The sequence below is a fragment of the Corvus hawaiiensis genome, chromosome 3, assembly GCF_020740725.1.
Source record: "Corvus hawaiiensis isolate bCorHaw1 chromosome 3, bCorHaw1.pri.cur, whole genome shotgun sequence".
Classification (NCBI taxonomy): Eukaryota; Metazoa; Chordata; class Aves; order Passeriformes; family Corvidae; genus Corvus; species Corvus hawaiiensis.
Genome location: NC_063215.1, coordinates 32838580 through 32864094, shown reverse-complemented (window position 1 = coordinate 32864094; position 25515 = coordinate 32838580). Strand labels below are relative to the sequence as shown.

At 41.0% G+C, this 25515-nt stretch overlaps 1 protein-coding gene across 5 annotated transcripts in view; it reads left to right on the top strand.

The window, feature by feature from the left end:
• FILIP1 (filamin A interacting protein 1) overlaps positions 1-22027 on the top strand; it is a 102713-nt gene extending 80686 nt beyond the window's left edge. For 4 of the 5 annotated variants that reach the window (XM_048297592.1, XM_048297591.1, XM_048297594.1 and 1 more), the window contains 3 exons: positions 4301-7106; positions 13316-13539; positions 21226-22027. In XM_048297592.1, the coding sequence (XP_048153549.1) occupies positions 4301-7106; positions 13316-13522 (3013 nt within the window). In that variant the 3' untranslated portion in view covers positions 13523-13539; positions 21226-22027. The remainder of the gene's footprint in view (positions 1-4300; positions 7107-13315; positions 13540-21225) is intronic. The other variant, XM_048297593.1, reaches the window with a different exon arrangement.
• Positions 22028-25515: the final 3488 nt, after the last annotated feature.

Below are 25515 nucleotides of genomic sequence, written 5' to 3'. Positions count from 1 at the left end.
TTTCAATAAATGTTTGTGGGGTTATTCACTTTTGCATGCTCTTTTTTAAACACTTGGAAGTGAACGTTTTTTTGAGGGGAGCCATGACAAAAGAAATGAAGCCACATCTCTGGAGGGATAGAGTTGTAGCCATCAGCATCCCATTGCACTTCTGTTGATCAATTCATAGCTTGGAAGAGGGAAGGGGAAGCAGAAAGATTGTGCACTGAAACACTTCAGCACCAAACCTAAAGGAAGGAGGAGAGTGACAGCCTGGTTACTGCCCATCCACTCCTGCATTCCTCCTTGCTGGCTGTTTCCAGCACACCATTCATGAAAGTTGTTAAAACTAATTCCATAGTTGCTGTTCCTCCAGTCTGATGTCTGCTTTCTCTGCAACTGAGATTGGTTGTTGAAAGTCTTCAGGCTCCTGCCTCCCCAGCACGGCTGCCAACAGAGCTCTCCTGCTGCCCTAGCGCTGCCTGGTGTGGCTGTGAACGGCTAAGGCTGATGGGGATCCAGGAGAGGCAGCTCCCTGTGCAGCAGTGACCATGTCAGGTGGCATCAGTGGCTTCTGTACTCCAGCATCCTGCACCATGTCGGTCAGGCATCTTTCTTTATAGAACCAAATCGGAACAGCATCGTCCTGGGGTGTTTGTTTTCAACTGAGGCAGTTAACAGTTTGCACACAGTCATCATGCCTAAGGGTTTGCTGCTTATTTGTACAGTACTGCAAGGGATAATGTGACTGTCTTGAGTACTGGACCTGTTCTTCAAATACTGTGGGTAGGACAGATAGCAAGGAGAGGGAGAGACCAGCAGGACCCCCATGGCAGCAGAAGACCATGTGTTCAGGGACTGGCTCGGGCTGCATGCCTTGACATGGAACTTGTGGTAAGCCGTGGGGAAAAGAGGTGCCACACAGGCTGCAGCAGTGCTGTCCACAGAGGAGCAGGCAGTATGGTCCCTCTCTTGGCAGGGAAATGGATCACATCTGCATGTTTCCCTGCTGGGATCTAGATGCCAAACCCTTGAGACTCTTACTGATGAATGCGGGTTATCCAATTGTGTCCAAACATTTCTTCCCATCTCTAAAAAAAACACAAACCAAAACACCACATTCAGGGACTGGGCTAGGGGTATCAGATTGTTGGATTATCAGTGTTTTGGCTGTATCTAATGTTTCATTATTAAGGGTTTTGTTTTGTTTTGTTTTGATTTTGATGCTGAATGTGGGTGCTTTCAGCCTCTTGACAATCCAGAGTGCAGTTGCTTTGGCTAACACGTTGAAGACACTGGTGCTGGGTGTCTGAGGGGCTTTTAGTGTTGCATAGGAGCACATGTAGATCAGTGTTACTTAGCAAATGTTAGCAGCAGCAGTAAGATGAGAAGCCTGATAGCAGCAAATCTGCTGCGAGGGTCAAGAGGGGACAACCTCACCTTGCAGTCCTGCTGAAATTCCAGTTTAACCACTGAGGTATGAAAGTTGTACAAAGATGGAAAAACGGGAGCAAGCTTAAACTCAGCTTAATTTTAGTGTCTAGAAGTGACACTGAAAAGGTGTCAATTTTTTAATTGCTTTGGCAATTAACACACAGATTTGTGTGCTGCCTTCCCATCCCTCCCCCACAGAACCAGATTTTAGAAGCAGTTCCCGTAGACATGGAAAACTGAAGTATTGTCAAGTATCTTCTCTGAAAGTTGCCTTGTCATATCTAAGACATGTAGTTTCCCTGTGTTAAAGCTGAGGCAGAATGAAATGCTGCATGTTGCTTTATTTTCGCAGAGGGGCCAAGCCAGTTACTCCCCACTGCTAGCACTCTTGCAAGGCAGTGACAGGGCTAACATGCTTTCTTCTCTTGCTCAGCCTCATCACTGGCATTTTTTTGTCTTAGTTTGACAGGTATTTGCGTTTTTTCAGTGTCTTTCTCAGCAGTATTCCCCAGTAGACTCTCAGGTAATCACGTGGAACCATGTGTGGCCCATGCATTATTTTGCACTCTGTTTAGCAGCCTGGCTGGCAAGTACTGCCTGGAGCAACTGCTGGGTGAAAATCACATGTGTAGGCCTAGGAATTACAAATCATAGACAGTTTTCTAAGCATGTCTAGGCTTTTGGGTATCAAGCTTTGTTTTTAAAAAAAAAAAGCTGTCTTCTGGGGTTTTTTAATTTATAAGGGTCACCTTAAAATTTTCCTGTGGGACAAGGGAGGCTGGAAACATTCTCCTATGTTTGTGACTTTGTAAGATGGGTCATTTGGAGCACCACCAGGTTAGGCTACAGTGTTCCATCATGGCAAACAATATTTTGTGGAAGGGTATATACTATTCCTTTAAAAATGTAGCCTGGAGGAGATGAGGAAGAGTTCTCGGCTGAAACATTTGCATGAAACAGTGTGATAGAGCAGCCAGGGAATATATTGCATGCTAATAAAGTTCCTTCTTCAGTGTGAAAAGTGCATGCTTTGTGAGTGACACTGGGTCTTTTTTTACCTTTTGACATTCTAACTTGACCCATAATGGGGCATCCACCAGCACGCCTTTTCAGTCCTTTCCAAAGAGCTGCCACAACTAAGGAGATTTTTTTTTGAGAATAATCTGTGACCCAGCAAGGTTGGCTGCAATGTTTGTTTGTTTTTCTCTCTCCTGCTGGTTCCTACTATTCTCTTACTCCCACATCCTATCTGAGCCTTGTTTTCAAATGCATTCTTCAGCCCTCTCCTTCCCTACCTACTGCGTCTTGTGTTGTGCTTTCTTACTTCCTTCTCTTTTCTTATAGTTTTTCTTTCCAGTTCCTTTTGGTTCTGGTCTCCCAGGAGCAAGGAGTGAAACATTAACAGTTGCTGAGTACCGAGTTAATCCGGCTCTTGTTAGGAGTGCAGGGTTCAGGTGAGGGTGCTGAGAGACATCCTCTGTGTATGACATTGTGCCCTGGTGCCCTTAGCATCACTTCATTGCTGGGGTAGCAGAGAGGAATATATATCTGTACTCCACCTGCTATCATCTACAGTCCAGCATTTGAGATAAAAATACTGATAAAATTTGATCTTTGCTAAGATATGGATGTTCCAGTTTTTGCAAGTTAATTACCAGGCATTAACTGCTCTGCTTTACCACCTGGATGTGCATCTCACTTATAAAAAGAAAGCTGAAAAGCTTCAGACTTAGGGAAAGCAAAGCAAAGGTATTTGAAATATCTTGTGTCTTGATAGAGGATATGGGAATTGTAGGTGCTGTGACAGTGGTTTGGAAAAAATACTATTTCACACTAAATTCAGCATGCATACCTGTGTCTTTCTAAGTCAGACTGATGCTTTTACAATAGGGCTCTTAGATTGGTTGGGGATACATCCTTGTGTTATCTGTACCTCTTTGTCAATTGAGGATCACCATCCTCACAAATCTGTGCTTAGAACGTGTGCAGGAACTTCCTGTGTTGATGTCAGCATATCCTGACATCAGGTATAAAATAGTTATATTACTCCATGTTGCATGGGTAAGGCTGGGTAATGTATGTCTTCATTATCTCTCTGAGGAGACACCTAATTTGTAGATGGCGAGCTTTTATACTATCCAAAAATACAGCTTTAGAGACCATGCAGAGAAGAGCATTTTCCACATGAGGTTAGCTGTAGCCAAAGGTTTGACTAGTCTGATCCTTGCGGTTCACAACATCTACTGAATGGAAATGTAGAAGAAGAAACCTTTTTACATAATAATCACTGTGCTGGAAAATTTATCTTCCTGCTAATTTCATATGCCTGTGATGCCCAGATGGTTATCAGTTGTGTGCTAATGTAATCTTGTGTCCTGCTGGTTTATTTGTAACCAGGATTGGTCTGTTTATGTGTGGCTGCATATGGCAATTAATTTAAATCTTTTATCTTATTTTACATGTTTGTCTGTATGCAAGACATAAAGAGGAATGCACCTTGTAAAACAAATTTGGTATAAATGGATTAGTGAGTAGATAATACCTGTCCTGTTGGGATATTACATACTTTTACTATCATCCTAACAGAGAAATAAATGCAAAGAAATTAAAACCTGATGTATTTGTTATTCATACATGTATAAAATGTTACTGTGTTTCAGATTTCTTGATGATTTTATGTATTTTTCATTTAACTTTTGTAATTCAAAATACTTGGTTTGGGAATATAATTGTAGTAGGTAGTTATTTCTTGAAGACTACCATTAATAAAAAAAAAGAAGATAAAACAAAGGTGATTTTAAAAATAGAGAAATGCGTGCGCGCACACACACACACATATGCATATATTTCTATTTTAGTCTAATGCATCTCTTCTAACTTGTTTCAGATTGAAGAAGCTTCTTGAGCAGGAGAAGATCTATCAAGCCCGGAAGGAGAAGGAGCATACAAAGAGAATCAATAAACTAAGAGAAGAACTAGTCAAGCTCAAATCATTTGCACTCATGCTGGTGGATGAAAGACAAATGCATATTGAACAACTTGGTCAACAAAGCCAGAAGATACAGGACTTAACCCAAAAATTAAAGGAAGAAGAAGAAAAGCTTAAAATTATTAGTGCAAAAACAAAAGAAGATGGACAAAAACTGATGAAATTAGAGGCAGAACTTGAACACAAAACAGCATCATTTTGTCAAGAACATGAGGAGATGACTGCTAAACTGGCTAATCAAGAGTCACATAATAGACAGCTGAGGCTCAAGCTAGTGGGGTTGACTCGCAGAATAGAGGAGCTAGAAGAAACTAACAAAAATCTTCAAAAAGCTGAGGAGGAACTTCAAGAACTAAGAGATAAAATAGCAAAAGGGGAATGTGGGAACTCTAGTTTAATGGCAGAAGTGGAAAACCTCCGCAAGCGCGTGCTTGAAATGGAGGGGAAAGATGAAGAGATCACAAAAACCGAATCCCAGTGCAAAGAGCTGAAAAATAAACTGCAAGAGGAAGAGCACCATAGCAAAGAGTTGAAACTTGAAGTGGAAAAACTGCAGAAAAGAATGTCAGAGTTAGAGAAGCTGGAAGAGGCTTTCAGTAAAAGTAAGTCAGAATGCACTCAGCTACACTTAAACTTGGAGAAAGAAAAAAATTTGACTAAGGATTTGATAAATGAGTTGGAAGTGGTAAAGACTCGAGTGAAGGACCTTGAGACATCAGAAAGCAAGTTGGAAAAGGCTGAAATAAGCTTAAAAGATGACCTTACAAAGCTGAAGTCGTTTACTGTAATGTTGGTTGATGAGCGAAAAAATATGATGGAAAAAATAAAACAGGAGGAAAAAAAGGTTGAGGGCCTAAACAAGAATTTTAAAGTTGAACAAGGGAAAGTTATGGATGTAACAGAGAAGTTGATAGAAGAAAGTAAGAAATTTCTGAAACTGAAATCTGAAATGGAGGAAAAAGTCTCTAGTTTGACAAAGGAAAGGGATGAGTTAATTGGCAAACTGCGAAGTGAAGAAGAAAAATCCTCTGAATTAAGGTGTAGAGTTGACCTGTTAAAGAAAAGAATTGATGGTATGGAGGAAGTAGAAAGAGAAATTACAAGAGGTCGAACCAGGAAAGGAGCAGAGCATGGTTCTCATGAGGACAACAAGATTAAGGAACTTACCATTGAAATTGAAAGATTGAAAAAACGTCTCAAGCAACTGGAAGTGGTTGAAGGAGATTTGATGAAGACTGAAGATGAGTATGATCAGCTAGAGCAGAAATTTAGGACTGAGCAGGATAAAGCTAATTTTCTTTCTCAACAGTTGGAGGAGATGAAACTCCAGATTGCCAAAACCAAAGCAATAGAAAAAGGTGAGGTGGTGAGCCAGGAGGCAGAGCTGAGGCACAGGTTTCGTCTGGAAGAGGCCAAAAGCAGAGATTTGAAAGCGGAAGTTCAAGCACTTAAGGAAAAAATCCATGAGCTCATGAACAAAGAAGACCAGCTTTCTCAGCTCCAAGTTGATTATTCAGTTCTACAGCAAAGGTTTATGGAAGAGGAAGACAAAAACAAGAGCATGGGGCAGGAAGTTTTGAACCTGACAAGAGAGCTGGAGCTTTCTAAGCGTTACAGCCGTGCTCTGAGGCCCAGCATGAATGGGAGAAGAATGGTTGATGTTCCTGTGACGTCCACTGGTGTGCAGACAGATGCTCTAAGCAATGAAGCAGCAGAAGAAGAAACTCCAGCAGTGTTTATAAGGAAATCCTTCCAGGAGGAGAATCATATCATGAGCAATCTGCGACAGGTAGGTCTGAAAAAACCCATGGAGCGTTCTTCAGTGCTTGAGAGATACCCTCCAGCAGCAAATGAGCTTGCTATGAGGAAATCTTGGATACCATGGATGAAGAAGAGGGAAGCTGGGGCTCAGACAACTCCTGATAAAGGAGCCCGAACCCACAGTAGTCCAGCACATCCTGGGGAGGTTGTCCTTTCACCAAAGCAGGGTCAACCTCTTCATATTCGGGTGACACCAGACCATGAGAACAGTACAGCAACTTTGGAGATAACCAGCCCGTCTGCAGAGGAATTTTTTTCAAGTACCACTGTCATTCCTACTTTGGGAAATCAGAAGCCACGAATAACCATCATTCCCTCTCCAAATGTTATGCCACAAAAAGGAAAAGGCAGTGACAGTCCCATGGGCCCAGATCGTTCCATGTCTCCAGTCACTATAACAACATTCTCCAGGGAGAAGTCCCCAGAGGGAGGGAGAGCACCCTTCGCCGACAGACCTGCATCACCAATTCAGATCATGACAGTATCGACATCTGCAGCACCGGCAGAAATCTCCGTCTCTCCGCAGTCACAAGATATGACCATGGGAAGGGCTGTCTTCAAAGTCACACCAGAAAAGCAAACCGTCCCGACTCCAATCCGCAAGTACAATGCCAATGCCAACATTATTACAACAGAAGACAACAAAATCCACATCCACTTGGGTTCCCAGTTTAAACGTTCTCCCAGTGCCTCACCCGACGGTGCGAGCCCTGTGATAACAGTCCGACCGGTGAACATCGCGGCAGAGAAGGAGGTTGTAACTGGTACCGTCCTTCGATCGCCTCGGAACAACCTGTCCCCACGACCTGCAGCCAGCAAGGTGACGAGTACTATCACCATCACGCCTGTTACAACATCTTCCACACGAGGAACACAATCAGTGGTAAGCAGTGTAGTCTCATGGTGTGGCCTTCATGGCCAGGAGAAGGACAAACTGTAGCTTGGGTTTGAGACACCAGCAGGGAAAATGGTGGGGGGAGGGAGTGAGCAGAAACTCTTGTCTTCTCTACATTTCTTCTGGCCTCAAGCTTAATTATAAAATTGGAATTTCCCCAATTCATGTATTTTTGTACCAGTGTTGGATGCTGGTATACTTTTGGTGTTATCTCCCAAAGCAATTAACTTCCAGAGGAAGTCCCTTCAAACTTATTTTCATAATGGCAACCCAGTAAAATTGCAAGTGAGAGACAGAGGGACAAAGAATGATGGGGACGACAGAGCAGGAAACAGTATTTTTATTTTTGATGAGTGCAATTTCTGACTTTTGAAAATACTTCTCATGGTTTTTTGGCCCAGCTACCGGGTCTTTAGACTCTAATTATGCAGGCTAGTGTTTCTTTGATATAATCCTGTGATCCCCATATAATTCAGTTAATATCTGCTATATGACTGAACTCCAAAGGAATAAATAAGCAGACATTGTCATTGCTTACAGCTCCAAGCCTCTTTAGCCAGTGAATAGTAGAGCTCTTTCTGTTCCTCTGAACTTCTGTAAGTGCTGTATTACTATAGTGCTTCCTGTAGCATATTTTTTTTGCTTTCTCTTTGGGCTTCTACAGTGGTAACCCGGCTTCTTTTTCATACTGAAAGACTTTTCAACTCTGTCTTTAACGACAGTGGCCAGTATTTATTGATAGTCCTCCCCTAGTTTATTACTGGACATAGATTTTTATTGCTTTAGTTGGAAATAACCTGGGAAAGAAGAATTTAACCAAAACAGAAAACCAGCAGTACTGTGTTAGTCCAAAAACTTACTTAGCTAGACAGAGTCTGCAACAGATGCTCAGGGGAAGATTATTTTGAGTGGGTAAACACACAGTAATGTTTCCCTCGGCATCTGTTCCCAGTTTTTGGCAATAGGTGGGTATTTCTCTGTGAACCAGAGCCTGTAGCCACATCTTTTGTCTTTAATAGACCATGGCAGAGTTTTCTCCTATTTATTCTTGTAATTGCTTTTTGAACTCACTTGCACTGTTGTTTCCACAACATCAGGGGGCAGTGAATTCAGCTGTGGACTTTGGGAAAAGCTCTTTTGTTTGATACCTTTTAAGCAATACCTTCATTGGTTACAGCCTTTTTCTTGTATCTTGACAAATACTGAATAGTCATCCCCTGCTCATTTGTCCATGCTGCTCCAGAGTCAGCAGACCCCTACAACACGCCTCGTCAGCCGTCTCTTTCCAAGCTGAAATGTCGAAGTGTATTTAAGATACACTTTCACACTTTTGGAGAGAAGCTGCCATTCCCATTTAAGGCTTCGGAATTAAGAAAACCTGCATTCATCACACAGATCTGTTTGGGATTGCACATGCGCTCGCTCTCTCTCCACCTATATAATGTACTGTAGACACTTTATTATACAGTGTTTCCCTACATATTAGAGGCAACTGTTCATTTTTTAAAGTCTTGAATTAATTAATTAATTTACAAACTCCTTTGTCTCTCAGAAGCTTGGAAAACTGGGGTTTTTTAACTTTTCTTTTTAACTACATATCTGTCTCTACTGTGATGATGCACTGAACCGTGGCAGACAAAACTTTTTTGGTTTGTTTTTTTCTGGCTAAAAACTGGCTTCTTTCTTCACTTTATTCTCCCTGATTTGGAATGTAAGGAAAATAGTTCAACCGTAAGATTTACTTTATCTTATGCTTCCCTTTGTTTTTTAATGTCCCTAGTCAGCTGAGCAGGCAACTTCGAACAAGCTCAAATGTGCCTTTTCCTCCCCAGCCTCTTGGAAAAAAAAAAAAAAGTGTATTCACCATCTGTTTTGCAAAAGTCAACTTTACAAACACACTTCACTGCCCCTAGTCAGAAAAACCAATCTGTGATCATTTACTCAGTAACCCTAGATGAAACCAACAGATACAGTTTTGAGGGTTTAAATTAATAAAATCTAACAAGACTAACTGATACACAGCTGCTTTCTTAGCTCACTGGTTTTAATTTTTGTCTTAACTCTCCTCACACAAGATGCTTTGTACAATGTATTAATGCCTTTTCCATGGCAGCCTATGGATTTAGATAGTTCCCATAGAAACAGAAAAAAAGTGTGTTTAGTGCTCCTTAGCTTGGTTACAGTCAAACTCACTCCCAGGAAAATACTTGGGCTATCCTAGCAGACCTAGGATATGATTTTTTTATTACAGATGGACCACAGAGACCAGAGGATATGGAGACCAAAATGAGCCTGGTTATTAGTCTTGCCTTAGCACATTGGCCCAAATTTCTGTTCCCAGGACAGTTCATAGAGTTTGCAGAAAAAATCCCACAGAATAAACCCAAGTATTCTTTGTGAAAAAACCCAAACCAGTGGTGACTCTATCCTGTTTTTTGATTTAGGCCTTACATTTGGTTGTAGGATTGCTGGTGAATGTGGATCTTCTTTGGCTACCAGGTTGGGTGTCAGTCCTACACTCACTTAATCCCTGTGCTCCCCACCTCCTACAAGTCTGGCATTGAGTGCCAACTGTTTATGCTGCCAGAGTACACAGTGACTCCAGTGCCATGCAAATCTGCAGGGAGCAGAGGGAATCCCGGCTGCAGCAGAGCCAGCACGGTGGCACAGCACCAACCATGCAGAGCGTCCTGTGACCGAGGCAGGAGGGCCCGGCTGAGAAGCTGTTGGGTGCCAGAGCCAATGGGACAAGTGCTTGTGCAGCTGTAAGGCCACTTGCAAGTGGGCAGCACTTAGTTTGAGATCGGCATCTAAATGTAGCTCTTTGTAAGTGTCCCATGTATGCTCTAAGCTGCAGCTAGAGCTCCTGGAGGTGCAGGGGGCAGCTCACTTGCCCGTGCAGAGGTGTGTGGTGCTGGTTGTGTACCAGTGGCAGCTGAGACGTGTGTGAGGCTGAGAGGGATCACAGACCTGTACCTTTCTGCTGTGGCAGCTGATGGGACACCTCAGATGGCACGAGATGCTTCAGTGTGGGGCGACTGAGTCAGTGTGTAGTCATCAGTCCCCATGTCAGCACTGAGGCCTGTGTGCTGGCTCTGCGGTGACGGCGGGGTGATCCAGCTGAGACATGGCTAGCTTTTGTGTGAGCTGAATTACCCACTGGCTCACTGACTATATTGACTAGATCTCAAGTCCCACCCTTTCAGGATTCAGTTACCTAAACATACTTTATTTTAGTGTCATTTTTTCAGTGCTGTCAAGTATTCTACCTACCTGCCAGCTGCTTTACCAGAAGTTTTAGGTCTCCTTGGGTCATCTGTCTTGTCTACCAGCCCTGAGCACACTGCTTGAGTAGCCCAGGGCATCTCAAATTGCACAATGTGTCTGTTGGTCACTGAACTGGACCATTTCTGTCCAGGGCAAGCTGAGGCCTGATCTGATTGAGAACAAATGCTGAAAAGGCACCTTTGTAATTAAAATATTCCAGAAGCCAGTGTGTGCATGAAAGCATTCTCTTTGTGTGTCAATAAAATGCACCACGCAGGATCTGTTATAAACTATCAAACATGCTACATGTTCTGTATGTTCAGTTTGCTTTTTTCCTTTAATGGGATTGTCCAACCTAACTGCAGCTTCACAGGTTAATACACCTGTGTCTGCAGTGAGAGCTGATTATGACTGCACCATAGCAGCTGCATGTGTTCATCTCACTCTCAGTAATGCCTTGCATAACCTCACTTGGGTCCCTGTGCTGTTGGAGCACCACATCTTGCCCTGCCAGCTCAGATCCAGCTTGTGTCACCCAGTGTCCCATGAGGCTGCATCTCGGGCACTCCATGCCAGCTGCGTAAGGGTTGGTTTCTGGTTGGAGCCACATTCCTGGATCAACCAGAAGACCGCAGCCTACAGACAAACAGGGCTGGAAGGAGAATGGCTTTGAGTTCTTGGAAGAAATGACGGGGAGACAGGCAGTCATATGGGTTCTCTGCCACAGATGCTACAGACGAGGACTGGACGTGTTCTCTGCTTGCTGCCCCTTCCCGCGCCCAAGGGGACAGCTGGCTGGGGAGGCACCTTTGTGCCATCTCAATTGGCAAACACAAAATGCTTTTGCAGCTGCCTGGGAAGCAGGCATTAGCTCCATGCGATCAATACGATCAACATGTTAGTGTGCTGGAATGAAGGCAACTAAGACATTTAAAGCAAGTTAGAGCTCTTTTCAAAGTGCTTTTGAGTGATTTAGGCTTGAAATGAGTAACTTGAAAGCACCCAAATCCTTAGTTAATAATTTACATGTGAATAAAGCTGAAGAAATGCCTGAGATTCCAGCTACTCCATTTGATTGCCTCATGTTTACACACTGTGGAACTCTTTCAGGGAGTACAAGATGTTTGTCATTTGGGTTCCCGGGGATGTTGACATATTTTCCAAGGCTGATGGAATGCATTTGCATGTTTTGCCCTACAGAATTGTATGGGCCTAACTTGTTTTGACATCTACCTGTGAGTTCCATATTAGCCTTTAGACTGCTATTGTAAATGTTGCTTTTAGTTATTGAAAATGGCTTCCTTCCTGTCAGGCAGACAGCATTCAAGTTTTCCAATTGTGATTTTTTTTGAGTGTACACATGGGGTTTTGAACTGTTCTTAGAAGATTAAGGAATGGTTTTCCTTTGCATGCTCAGGATGCAGACAGAAAGCTCTGATGCCACTGGCTGAAAAACATTTGAGAGAGAAAAATGCTCCTTTGTAGAGCATTTTTAAGTAAATGTACAAATGCATGTTGCAGCTGACACGATCCCCTAGTCCAGTCTATTTCAGCAGTTTAGTTTTATTTTGCTTATATGTCATAAGTTGCAGAGTTTAGTCATTTAGCAGGTGGGTCTAGCTAGGATTGCAGGATCTTAGGAGAATTGTCCTCTTTTGTGAGATCACAGTCTTTATCCATAACCTGAACAGAAATGTCAGTCACATATGAAATTCAGCCAAGACACTGAAGTTGTCACCATTATAATTTGTGTCTGTATTGCACACGCAGGAGATAAAGCCCACTTTTCTTTCAGAATTGTCAGGTTTATAAGTATTTTCTTTAAGTCATAATTCACATGGGGTAGCTCCCGTTTTGACCTTGAAGAGTACACACATCATTATCTGGCCAAGAGAGACAGAAAATAGCAGTTGGCCCTTTTTATCCTATCCAAGTATTCCTTGTGCATTTATGCATTTACGGTGAGATTCAGTTGCTTAAGCACATGTGCTGATTGCCGTTTCAAAGCTATGGGATAGCTTTGGCCTGGCCTCCAGCTGGGGCTGGCTCCAGAAGGGCACAGGACCTGTGTTGGGTCTGCCAGCCCCAAGCCAACCACTTAGGCTGTTGGGTTTTTTTTTTAATTCTGAAGTCCTCCAGCTTGAGGATAAAGGTGCTTGCTAGGCTGTTGTCCAGGGCAGAAGACTGGCAGAGATAGTAAAATGAAAATGTCCACACTGCCTTGAGGTATCCCTGGAAATCTGGGTTAGCAACTTCACTCTCACCAGAGTTTCTCAAGTTGTGATTAGGGCTTGGAGGAGGAAAGCCCTTTCCCACATCCCTCCTGCCACAGCCACAAAGGCAATCCAAATCTTTTCTCTGTCTCTTTCTCTCCCAGCCCCCTGCTCTTCCCAGTGCAGAAATAAGTGGCCTCAGCCATGACCTCAGCATACTTCAAGAAGTAAAATTCAATTTTATTTATAATGCTAAGTGATCATGCCCCAGCTCCTAAAATTTGGCAGTTACCTTGGATTTAGCATTATCCTCATGTGACTATGCTGTTCTGAGGGCCCATGCTAGTGTCTGTACAAGATGCTAATAATGTACCTGTCTTGACAGCCAAGCCAATGTTGTGGTAGCCTCTAAGGCCATCCTGCACTATGTCGTGCTGTAGAATGGGAGATTTGCACAAATTCTCATCCTTATGACATCTTGATTCAAAACACTGGACCTCAGCTCTGGGAAACTCGTTTGATCCCAGCTCTACCTCTGGTCCTACTCTAGCAGTATGTCCCATGGCCAGATTCCAAATGTATTACTTTGCTAATAGGTATGATTTGGGACAGTGTTTGAGAGGTAAGTAAAGAACCAAAGAAAAGTATAAGATGAGCATGTATGAGAAGAAGAAGTCCTTAATTCATGTCATTTTTCTCTGTCTCTTTGTTTTGCAGACAGGACAGGATGGGTCATCCCCTCGACCTACACCCACCCGCATTCCTGTGTCAAAAGGTATGAAAGCAGGAAAGCCAGTAGTGGCAGCCCCAGGAGCAGGAAATGTGACAAAATTCGAGCCTCGTGCCGAGACTCAGTCTATGAAAATAGAACTGAAGAAATCTTCAGCCAGCAGCTCTGCCTCCCTGGGCGGGGGTCAGGGCTGATGGCAGTGGCTCAGGGGGTACGTTCTGCAGGTTTTGCTGCTGCCATGGAAGTCAGCTCCCCTGTCTGTGTAGTTGTTCACATTTGCCTGTACTAACAAAGTCCTGCAGCTGTCACTTAACAACAAACTAATAAGTATGTGCACTGACTACTTAAATAACAAAATCCTTTTGTTTTCTTACTCAACTTTAAAAAAAAAAAAAAGCTGTCAAAAAGGCAATTTTATGCCAGGAAGATTTGCAGTCTAGGATGTGAGAAGGGGGTAACTGCACTAGGTTATTAATCTAGTTCAGGAATTCTTAATGATAGACTTGATTACTTTTTAGTAAATCAAAGGCAGTGTGGTCACTTTTACTAGATTGTCTTCCACCTTAACGGATCACTTTCAACATTTGCTGCTGCATGGGCTTACTTTCCTTCCTGCCTTGATCACATTATTGAAATGCCACATGGCCTAGGGAAGCAATGCCAGAAGACAGCACGCTTGAGGTCCTGTTTTAATGAAAGCCCATACCTCAGGTGTGGGAGGGGAAGAGAAGAAGGATGGGCACTGTGTGACCAGCCTTCTCTCCACGAGCCTCCCATCAAAACCACCATTTCTCAGTGGTGAGCTGCTTTCTCAAGATAGTTAGTAAATTCAGGGGCATAGGGATGTTGCACAATGTTTGGCAGCAGCAGTGCTAAGCAGCAACTTAATTCCTCCAGAGAGAGTTAGCACTTGTAGACAGCACTTAGAACCAGGTCCCTGACTTACACACACTGGGATACTGCCAGCTCAGGGCTCAGATGAAGGCTCATGAGCCAGAAGGTGTTTAGTCTTCAGCAAAAGCTTGAGAAACACTATCTGGCAAAAATCAATACAATCCATTTGTGCCTGCTCCAAAGACCACTTAAGGCTGTGAAGCAACTCATTCCATTGACCTGACTAGGTTTGCAGTTTTCCTGGTCAGGTCTTACATTTAAACCTTACTTGCCAAGCATCCTTATGTCTTAGAGGGTAAGGCAGCACAGACTGCTGGTAGCAGGAATTGCTATCTAAAGGCACAGCTCAGGTACAGGCAGTAGAGAGAGGGTTTGGTAAGGAAGTTACTCTCAGTTTTCAGTTGTGTAAATGTTTTGTCATAAATGCAGACTGCCTTACAATACCATGGTGATTTATCATTTTTCCTTCCCTCTTTGTGATTTCCTCATTTGTATGTTCGCATTTTTTAAGCATGTTTTAAGGAATTGTTCCAGCATGGACATAGTGTGGATGCTGATGGTTGTTATGATTGTTTATTTAATAACAGTAAAGTTATTAAAGCACATTTCCATTAAGCGATCAATTTTCACAGAAGAAAATCCCAACCAAAAGAAATGAAGCCGAGCAGACCAATAAATGATGGGTTTAAAGCTGTATAATGCTTCAATCACCTCAGCAAGCTGTGAAGGGCCCAGTGGTTAAAACAGAGCGCAAGGTGGGAAGACCACCAATAAATTAAAAATAAAATTCACAGAAAGGAAAATGCACCAGTGGTTGAAATATGAAATTTGGCCTGGGAGAAGATATTTGATGGAAGAATCTGTCACAGAAGGTCAACAAAATTATATTCAATCCAAGCAATGTTTAGCTTTCAGTCTGCTTTGCATTGCTCTCCAATTTCAGATCCAGATACAACAGTTATCCCATTGTAAAGCTGGGATTTTATTATTCACGTGAAGGGCATTTTTTCTTTGCCACATCAAAAAAGAAGTACGTTGTGTTTTTCTACAAGTGTAGCGCCTAAAATGCCTGTTAAGTTTATGGTTCTGGTTCCTATGGCATCCAAAAATTAGATTAGTATTAGTAGCATTTTTCCTAACTCCTATTCCCAGTACTTGAGATAAAACTTGGAAACTGAAATTAGCAAGCAATGTGAGTTACTATGTCAGAAATACACCAGATCCTCTCAAGTAATTCTTATCACTTAAAAGCCTCAGTATGTCAATAAATTGTTCTTGTTGTAACACAGACTATAACAGATATTTAAAGGGGAAAAAAAGGGTTTTTTTCTGGATATTCACGCTAAATACTCTTACTGAAGGAAGTTGTAAGGTCAAAACAGTAATTTTAAAAATACTGCAAACATGATCCCCAAGCTAATGTGGCTTGGTACTGCTGCCTTAAGCCTTCCTTGTGTCAAAGAAACTTAGTTCCTTAGTTAACTCTTGCCATACTCAATGTTCTATGTGTGTCTGTGGTTGAAAATTTTGTTTTTGTTTTTGTTTGAGGTCTAAGAAACCAATTCACCTGAAGAAACAAGTCAGCCTCCCACTACCTGAAATCTAGGGCACAGAAATTGGCACAACTGTAGAGTCAGTAGGATTTGATGAGACAGACTTTAGAAATTCCAGATAGGTCAGAATTAGGATCCTGTTATTTTTCCCCAGGGGCTGTACAACAAAAAAACGGACTTTTGCTCTGCAGCAGAAGTCTAAAGAGTTGGAATCAGGCAGCTGGTTAAACTGTTAGCTAAAAATAGGTATTTAGTTATAACTTTTGACATCTGTTTTAATTGACTTAATATTCTGGTTTCCTAAAGGTAGAAGAAGGATAAGATGAAGAAAAAAAGAAAGTGTATAGTCCAGAAGTCTTAGAAGTTCAAGCATAACTAAATTTACATTGAAATTTTCTCTGAATCTGAAGACAGTTATGTTTAGTGACTACAGTAAGATTCTCTATTCAGTAGGTCAGCTCCAGAAGGCAATGTAAAAAACCAAATCTAAAGACAGTGCCTAAGCCCAAGAGGCATCCTGAAGATCTTGATGTTCTTCCACAGCCCTTGTCTAGTCAGTGTTTCTGTTATGACTCAACTCTAGCACTGCAGCCTCTGAACCTCACTGAGATCCATAATGCAGGTATTCTTGTATTTCCTCTGAGGCTTTTAAGTCAAGCCACAATTTCCTGGTCACTTAAAGTCAGGATGTAACTCCACACTGGACTGAAAAGCTGTAGTCCTGTCTTTGTCACCTCCAGCCAAGAAAGTACTCACTGACTATGTGGTTGTTCTTTGAGCTGCCACTAGTGTTTGAACTTAACTGGGGAACTGATCTGAATTAAAAGGAATCTGGCAAAAAGCATAAAGACTGGCTTTAAGGTAACTTAGTGCCAGGCTCATGGGCCAGAAAAAGAAAGAAGGAAGGTGCAGGAAACCAGCTGGTGTTTTAAAGTGACTGTAGGATCATGAGTGCCTCCTAGTAGATCAAATACCATACAAACGCAGGGGTAGTGCTGCTTGTTTTCAAAAGCTTTTGATTGATACCTTTTTTCAAAGGTAGGAGACAGGTCCCCCTTCTCAACAGTATCTGAGGAGACTCAAACCCACATCAGCTGCAGGCAGGTTCACTTGTGGCACTGACAGCTGAGGGGGAGAAAGGGCATTCTCATTCCGTTCTGGAAAGGCTGTGCTGTTCTGCACAGAATGCTTCAGTATTCACTGAGCAGAAACAAGAGAGTGGTTGAGGGGTCAGGATATTGAACTAGGAGGGAGCCCCCCCCCTCCCCCCCCCCCCCGATTTGTATCCCTGTTCCAAAGGCTGCCTTTGAGCCTGGCCTTTTTGAAAAGAAGGCTTGTAAGATGAAGTGTCTGTGTTCACCCATCCCTTCATCTCTCCTTCCCTAATGAATAACACCAGACACACCAACCAATTTCATCCGAACCTGACGAAGCAATAGGGGTCTCCAGAATAAGAAGTTTTTCCAGTTTAATGAAAAGGACGGCAGAGAAGAGGAGCAAGACCTTAGCAGTGCCTCACTGTGTGGAAGAGTAGGGCATGAGCTCACCTTCATACAGCATCAAAGAATGAACACAAAAGAGTGATGCCAGAAATGCCACAAGGACAAGCTTTGTTCAGACCTCAGATTTTACTAGGCTCCAAAGAATTAAACTCTGACACATCAATCCATAGGAAAACATTAGGGCTTTATTTACAGGGTTTCCATGTATTCTACATTACTGGATTATAATGTGTAAACCAAGCCTTCCTAAGTGATCATCTGGAATCACTCATCCTCATGCTTTCTCTCTTACCTTTTTCTCAGCCATTTTGTTTAGTTATTCTTTTGGTTTTGTTTTGGTTTTTTTTGTAGTGAAGTTGAACAGTTTCAGTAGCAAAATAATGCACTCAGAATTATGATAGTTACAATGCTTTGTCAAGAACTAAGATGACTGAGAACCAAACTTTTTACTTTTAGTCATATTCAATGTCAGCTGAAGAGAAGCCCTGTTTTGGCTGATGACATGGCCATATAAGCAGTCATGATAACTCAAGGCCAGCAGTAGGAACAAATGACTTAGAACTAGCAGTAAGGTGGAGAAGGGGAGGAGCAGGGAAAATGCCAACCCATTCATGAGCAGCACACATGGACTGAGAAGGTACACCCTCAGTTCTCCAGATGATCTCTCTCATTTCAATTCTACTTCGTAATAAGCTTTCTCCTGTGTTCCCTAAGTTAGATCCCATCACCAGATTGACTTCTACATATGGGTATTGCTAATGTAATCATTAGTAGATCAATACATTTGAGTAAGTGTGACTAAAAAAGAAGGGGCACAGAGCTTCAACTGTAATGCCTGGGGGGTTTTCTCTCAGATCAGTAAACATGCTAAGCAAGTGGTAGAAGAAAAATAGAGATTTTGATTTATTTTGCCCACTTTTTTTCCTTTTGTGACACCCGTTAGTGTGATTTTTCAAAAACCAAACACTTTGTGAGTCTTCTTAATATGCCCATAGAACACGCATGTTACTGTATTTAAACCTCAAATCACTTACAGCACATAGTAATTACCACCATGGGAGTAATCTCTAAAGCCACATTAATATGTTGATCCATGCCAACAGGATGCCAAGTCACATGTCACTTCTTGAAATATGCTACACACATTTCTAAAATATGCTCAATATTTACATGAATATTCAGTAATTCTGATCAGATGTGGAAGAGCATGTCTTTAAAACAGAGTAAGCTGCTGTCCTGCTGGGTTTCAGGTACTTGGCATAAGCTGCAACAGTCAGGACAATTTTCAGACCAATTATATGTTCCCATCACACATCAGTGGCCAATTTCATTGAGTTGCTTTGAAACACGTAGTTTGCTGGCAGGAGTTTCTGTGAGCTCATCTTTCAAACTTGTTTTCATTTAGGAGAATGGTTTTCTCCCCTGCATCAGTGTTAGTTATCCTCTTTCTCTTAATTTTGCTTGAGCTCTCTTAGGCAAAACTATATGCAATATTTCTCATTACAGATACTAATCACATTCACTTTGAAACTTACTCCCTACACTCTTCTCTTACCTTGGTCTTTTTTTTCCTTTAAAATGTAACCAGAGTTAACTACTGCTATCAGCAGAGCTATCAGCTCTCAGGTATGAAACACTCAGGTGTGAATGGTTCTTCAGACAAAAAAAACCTCTCCTTGGGATTTTAAAAATAGAAATACTGATGTATGCTTCTGCTCTGTTGCTTGGGTGTGCATTGTCTGTGGTACATTCATTTTTGTATTATCTGGTGATATTTGTTTGTATATATTGTAAGGAGAAATTAAACTTTGTATGTTAAAATGTCAGTTGATGTGCTTCATTATATGAACTAGTACCCTGATGTGTTTCCTGGAGAAGTTCTGCTTTACATCAGCAGGACTGAAAGCAGAATTAGCTGGTTTACATTAACTTCATTTTCTTTTCCTGTCGTTAAAATAAATTGTTTTAAGTGAATACATAATTCCTTGAAATATTCCCATCTAGAACCCTAGAAAAATTTATTTAATCATATCCTTCAAATATAATCATATTCCTATAGAGGGTGGCCCAAAAGAAATCTGACAAAATCTGCCCTACTCTAATTTTAGTTTAGTAGGTGTCTTAGTTCAGACACCTCTTTTAGTAACTATACTCTGTGTGTATGTATATATATCATATATATATATAAGCATTTCAAATACAAACAACCAAGACAAACATAAAGTGTGTGTTCTCTAGGTGTGTGACAAATGAATGAAAGAGAAATACCAGTGGAAATTATTTGATTTTTTAAAAAATACTATTATTTCTCCTACTCTTTTCTGCACAATTACTGCCTGGGTCTGTAGGAGACAGGTGTCTGATTTAGACACTGACTGTAGTTTTGCTGTTTGTTCAGTGACTGAGCCTTAACAAGGAGTGTGATATTTTTCTGCTACACATTTTTTTAGAATTTTGTGTTTAAACTCCTTATTAAATGTGCACGGTGAATATTAAGAAAATAATTTTCATATAGAGTTCATGTGACTCTCCTTGAAGTTAAGGGGTGAGTTCGCCTGAGGTTACCGTCTGATATTATGTAAATGCAGCTTTTAACATCATACTCCACAAGAGCTTCAAGTTAGAACCGCACTGGCTGTAAGGTAAAATCGTTCAGTAATTAGTGGTTCTTTCACATTCACTGCTCAAATGTGGTAGAACTGGTGTACGTGTCTTGTTGAAAATCAGTTGTTATTGAAAAATTTTATGGAAAATAAATACTTCAAATTCGAGAAATTCTATTATTTCATTTGCCTTAACGTATTTTATTGGACGTTTCCTCAGCCCTGCTCTTGCTTCACCACATATGAAAAGCAGCACTGGGATCTGCCATCTAGTGGCAAAGTTGTAGCACTCAGAGTACATGGAAAATACTTTCATTTTTCTTTCTTCTTATAATGTAACTTCGCGAAACACCTTGCAAATATTAGTTGGGAAGCAGATAAAGGCAGAAGTCAATAAAAATGTGAAAGGCAAAAATAATATAATTGGTATCATTTCTTGGGTCACGTAAATTTTGAAAAATCTTCAGACTGTTAAGAAAGGAAGGAATCTTAACAAAAGTAATTTCAATTAAGATGAATATTTCTGAAAATCTATTACTGTATGCTTTAATTAGTATTGGTACAGTTACATTATTTGAAATGCATAAAATACACCTTTTCAGAGAAAAATATTAATTGACAGTTAAATTCTTGTATTTAAAAGGTTGCCTGTAAGAGCTGTATATATAGGTAAAAGAACAGAAGACCAGGCCATTAGTACTTCAGCAGAGCCCAGGGATTAATCAGGGTCAGGGACCTCTGATACTACACACAGGGCAAAATTAAATACGGCCTTTTGAAGAAAATGCCAGCACTTAGTTTTGCATGCTGTGGCTGAAATTTATCCCCATTAAAGCCAGTAGCAAAATTCAAGAAGACTTGCTTAATAAACCCAGTATAGGTTTCTAAGCCAAGCTTAAATTAAAAAAGTGAGAAATGACCCCATACCTCTTCCTCATCCCCATTTATGAATCGCCACCAGATTTATGATGAATTTGCTTAGACAAGATACCAGACACCCAACTCTAAGTCGTCTTCTACCTAGTTTGGGTGTGGGACTGGAACTTTGGCGTCCCTGTGCCTTAATCCATTCAACTGTATTACTCCTTTTTCCTGTGGACAGCCAAATGATGGTCTTCACATTGAAGTGGAAGCCAAGGGCCTCCGAGCCCTTGACAGGTACTAATTTAGTTTCCCTTTGTAGCAGTAGCCAGGACAGTTTTATCAAGCAGTGATGCGAGAGTAAGTCTGTGAGACATTTTTAGAAAAATGCCTTGCACTGCCATTGTAATTGTTCTTCTTTAAAGTAACTTGCAATGCATTTGTAGTTTCATAAACCCAAATGTTTTGCTCTCTTTTCTTTTAGAGAGTGTCATCATTCACCAGTTACGCGTGAACTCTAGATGAGTTACCGCCCGCTAGAGCTCTCTGTGTGCACTACCCTCCATGCCCGTGGATGGATCACTGTAGAAGCTCTCTGCCATCAACACCAGGGTCACTTGTGCTACTGATTATTTGTGGAAGTATTAGTGCTTCCATTAGATTTTATATTTTTTTTTCTTGGTAGAGCTTTAAAAACGAATGGCCTTGCTGGTATTTTTAAAAGTATCTAATCAGAGAGAGAGCAGCAGCTGAATTTCACTTTTATTTGCAAAGCCTAAGGCACGTGCTTGATTTTGTTTGATATTTGCCATATAATTTATTTTTATAATACACTTTGTAAAGTAGCTGTCCCAAAGTTGCAATTCCTGTTGCTTATGGCACATTTATTTGTAGAATACACTGTCAAATTTGCAATTTGATATTTTTGTAATAGAGAGTATGTGAAGAAAGAAAAATGTAACTTCAGCAATGTTTTCTGTTTAAATGGAAAAGCATTCAGTAGATTTTTTGCCACCTTGAGATTCTGTGAGACTAAATAATCTGAAGACTGCTGTATGGAATTTGTTGCAGAATATTTCTTGCACTGTGTGATGTTTTGGCATAAAATTAAGTATTAAAGTCCAATGCCTTGAAATACAACCAGATTTACTCATTTTAAACAATGTCAGTTTTTAAAGCTGTGATTTTTTTTCTATATAAAGTATGTTTTTACTTCTGCCTGTACCAAAAAAAGTTGATTTTCATTACACTGTAACTAATAAATTTTCACAACTATGCAAATGTAATCAGGTGTTTGCATTTTAACTCCTGTTTCATAAGGCTGGCAGTGCTCATCTATGTATGTGTTCATGGGGACAGAATATGGGTTTGGAAGCTCTTTTTTCTCACTGGTGTCTCATACAGTGTCACAGTGATGTACGGGGTAAAACTGATTCATAGAATCATAGAATGGTTTGGGTTGGAAGGCCCTTAAAGATTGTGTAGTTCCAATCCCCCTGCCATGGGCAGGGATGCCTTCCACTAGATCAGGTTCCTCAAAGCCCCATCCAACCTGGCCTTGAACACTTCCAGGAAAGCTGTTCAACAGCTTCTCTGGGCATCTTGTTCCAGTGCCTCACCACCCTCACAGTAAAGAATTTTTTCCTAGTATCTAATCTAAACCTACTGTCTTTCAGTTTGAAACCATTTCTCCTTGTCCTGTCACTACATGCTCATGCAAATAGTCTCTTTCCATCTTTCTTGTAGGCTCAGAAGTTAAGATACAAAGAAGGATCAATTACCAAGCCCTTAATGACTTAATTGTTTCTAACCTTGTGCTTTTACAGCACAGGCAGAGATGTTCGAGTGGTACTGTCAGAATCTTCAGTCCTGGACTAGCACCTGGACTAGACACCAGGTACTCGGCCACATGCTGAGGGGCCCCTTTCACACTGATGGCTGTAACTTCTGAAATAGCATCCAGAGAGTTCTGTGGCAGCTATACTTAAGATGATTTTTTAATGAATGATATATAAAGGTACATGCAATCCAGGCAGGGTCTTTTTTTTCTTATACATCTCATAACCGATGAGTTTTAATGTAAGTCATTGGCACATACTTAAAATACTGCAGATTTTTTAACTGCAGAAGCTACTGGGAGAAATTACTTTTTTTTTGGAAGGGAAAACAGTGTTGCTTGCAGGAGATGTGCTGTGAGATGCCAGAAAGAGTGCATTAATGCAGCATCCCACTGGGATGGCTAGGTCAGTCCATCTTTGAAGCTGGAATATCACACTGCTGTGTAGTCAATTTGGTCTTCATGGGAGCCATGGGAGCTGTTTTTCCTCTTACATATGAGTTCTGCAGCAAATGCTGACACTCTAGAGAAGCAGGGTATTCTGGGACCTGTATGAACTTCCTTGGAGTTGATCTCCATTGTGAAGAGTTTACTAATACAGCCATACTGAGGAATCAAAATAAGTGCTGCTTATTCTGGCAGAAGAGTCATTTTGTTGGTACAACTTATGCTTAGTTGGTACCCCATGTTTTTTAAGGAGTGGGGTTTTTTTTGTACAGCAGACAATGTATGCCAATAACACCAGTAACATAGCTGTGTCTGTAGGTCATAATTTAGAGCAAGCTGAGAAGAATTCCAGCTTTTAGAGAGCAATACAGCTGAGGTGAATGAAGTTTAGTGTGTGCCACATTTCAGTTTACTGCACAACAGAATGAACATTGTAGTAACCCAGATCTTCTATTTTCAAAACATTACTTGAGAATCCAAAGCTATCCATGTTAAGATCTACACTGAGCTCAGCTGGAATGAAATTCCTGGCTATTTGAAAGTGACAGTGACATGCCTGAAATAAACTTCAGCTTTTAAATATGAGTAGGACATAAGTAAAATTATTCCAAAACTGAGTCTAGATTTAAAAGGTCCCAATCAAAGTAGAAAATATTTTTTCTCGTTTAGATTTTAATATAAAGCCAATTCAGTATGAATGTAACTTTGTGATTCATAAGCAAATACATAAACATTTATGGTTCTGCAACTACATTAAGTTTTTAAGCTTCCCAAAATAAAGCTTTGTTTAAAGCATAAATACAATCATGGTGTACTGAAATAGTTTAAATTTTAAAGTATTTTTTATGAACTTCAGCACTTTGGAGTAGGAGACCGGTGATTTCATCTTGCACTTATGTTCCTGGTCAATTTTTTACATTACCTAAGTTGGACATGAATCTAAGACAAATATGTAAAAAAAGCGCATTAGCCGCATAACTAGCCTGTATTTTGGGGACACTCAGGAAGAAATCTATTAATATAGACTAAAGAAGTGATTAATTTCTACAAGTATTGTAATTTTAAAGGAGGTAATTGGGAAGTGCTTTCACACTAAGACAATGTAGAGGCTACCTTGGGCTATAGATATCAGTAGCTTTTAAGCAATAGAAAACCAGTGAAGATCTACTTTTCCCTTAGAGATTTCTTACTGTCTGAAGAGGACTGAAAGACCTGTGTAAGTATTAATATAGTGATAAAATATAAAGTTTATATCTAGGAAAAAATCTCAAATGCTTAGATTTCTAGAGACAAATTCTGCAGCCTGCGAGTTTTCCTTTTGTCTTGTTGTGAAACATAATTGGACAAATTTAACACTCCCTTTCTTGCCAGTCCTCTCACACCTGGGAGCCTCAGGTCCCAGCTTCCCAATATTGCCCCTTGGTTATCCTGCTTCCAGAGAAATTTCTTGCCATCTCTCACCACATGTTTACAAGCAGTCATGTTCCCTTAGGATCCCAGTTGCATCTCCCTGGATTCTCTGTGAATTGTGGGAATAAAAGTTACTGTAGCTGAAGGTAGTGATTGCAAACAGAATATAATAAAAGAAAGGGTGGTACTAGCGACAAGGGGCTTATCTAGGGGTAATGGCAGCAAAAGTTGGGGTCCACAAGATAGTGGAAAAGATAAATTAAGAATGAGATATAGTTTTAGCACAGATGCCACAAGGAATATGATTAACTTTTGTACCCTATATAATTATTTAGGCACCGAATTAATACTTAAATTTTAGATGCCTATATATCCAAATTTCCTACGCTATCTATGACAAAGAGGCCTTTTGTACCTCCAGAGCAAAATACATTTGCACAAGTCATGTGCTCCCCCCAGTGGTCTTGGCTGATGCTCTCGGTGCTCCAGAGAACTGAAAGGCATTTATTTTACAGAAACTGTTCCACAGCCAGCTAAAAAGTCTTCAGATTGGACTACATGCTTATAAGTTATTTAATTAAATTGTTCTAATTATTTTCCCCTGAAATGAAGTAAATACATAATTGCTTGCTGAATCTAGATTTTGGCAGCACTCTGGAGTGACTGCATAGGGAGGACTAGAGTCCTCACAAAACAGACTTGAATGCAGAAGTGGCAATAAAGTGAGAAACATGGACTTTCAGTTTTGCATCAGCTTGAGCAATGCCTGCTAAAGCAGGTATTCTGGGATACAAGTACATACTCCCACACTGCGTTCCACAGGGTGACTGCTTCTTCACGGAAAGGGTTTTAACCACTGGAACAGGCCACCCTGGGGGGTGGTGGAGTCACTGCTCCTGGAGGTGTTTGAGACTTTAAATGGTACTCAGTGCCATGGTGTAGCTGACGTGGTTGTGTTCAGCCAAAGGGTGGATTCAATGACCTCAGAGGTGTTTCCCAGCCCAATTGATTCTGTGATTCTATTTAGTGCAGTCAGATCAGCTCCTAAGGGAAAAAAACACCCACGTGTAAATATCTAAA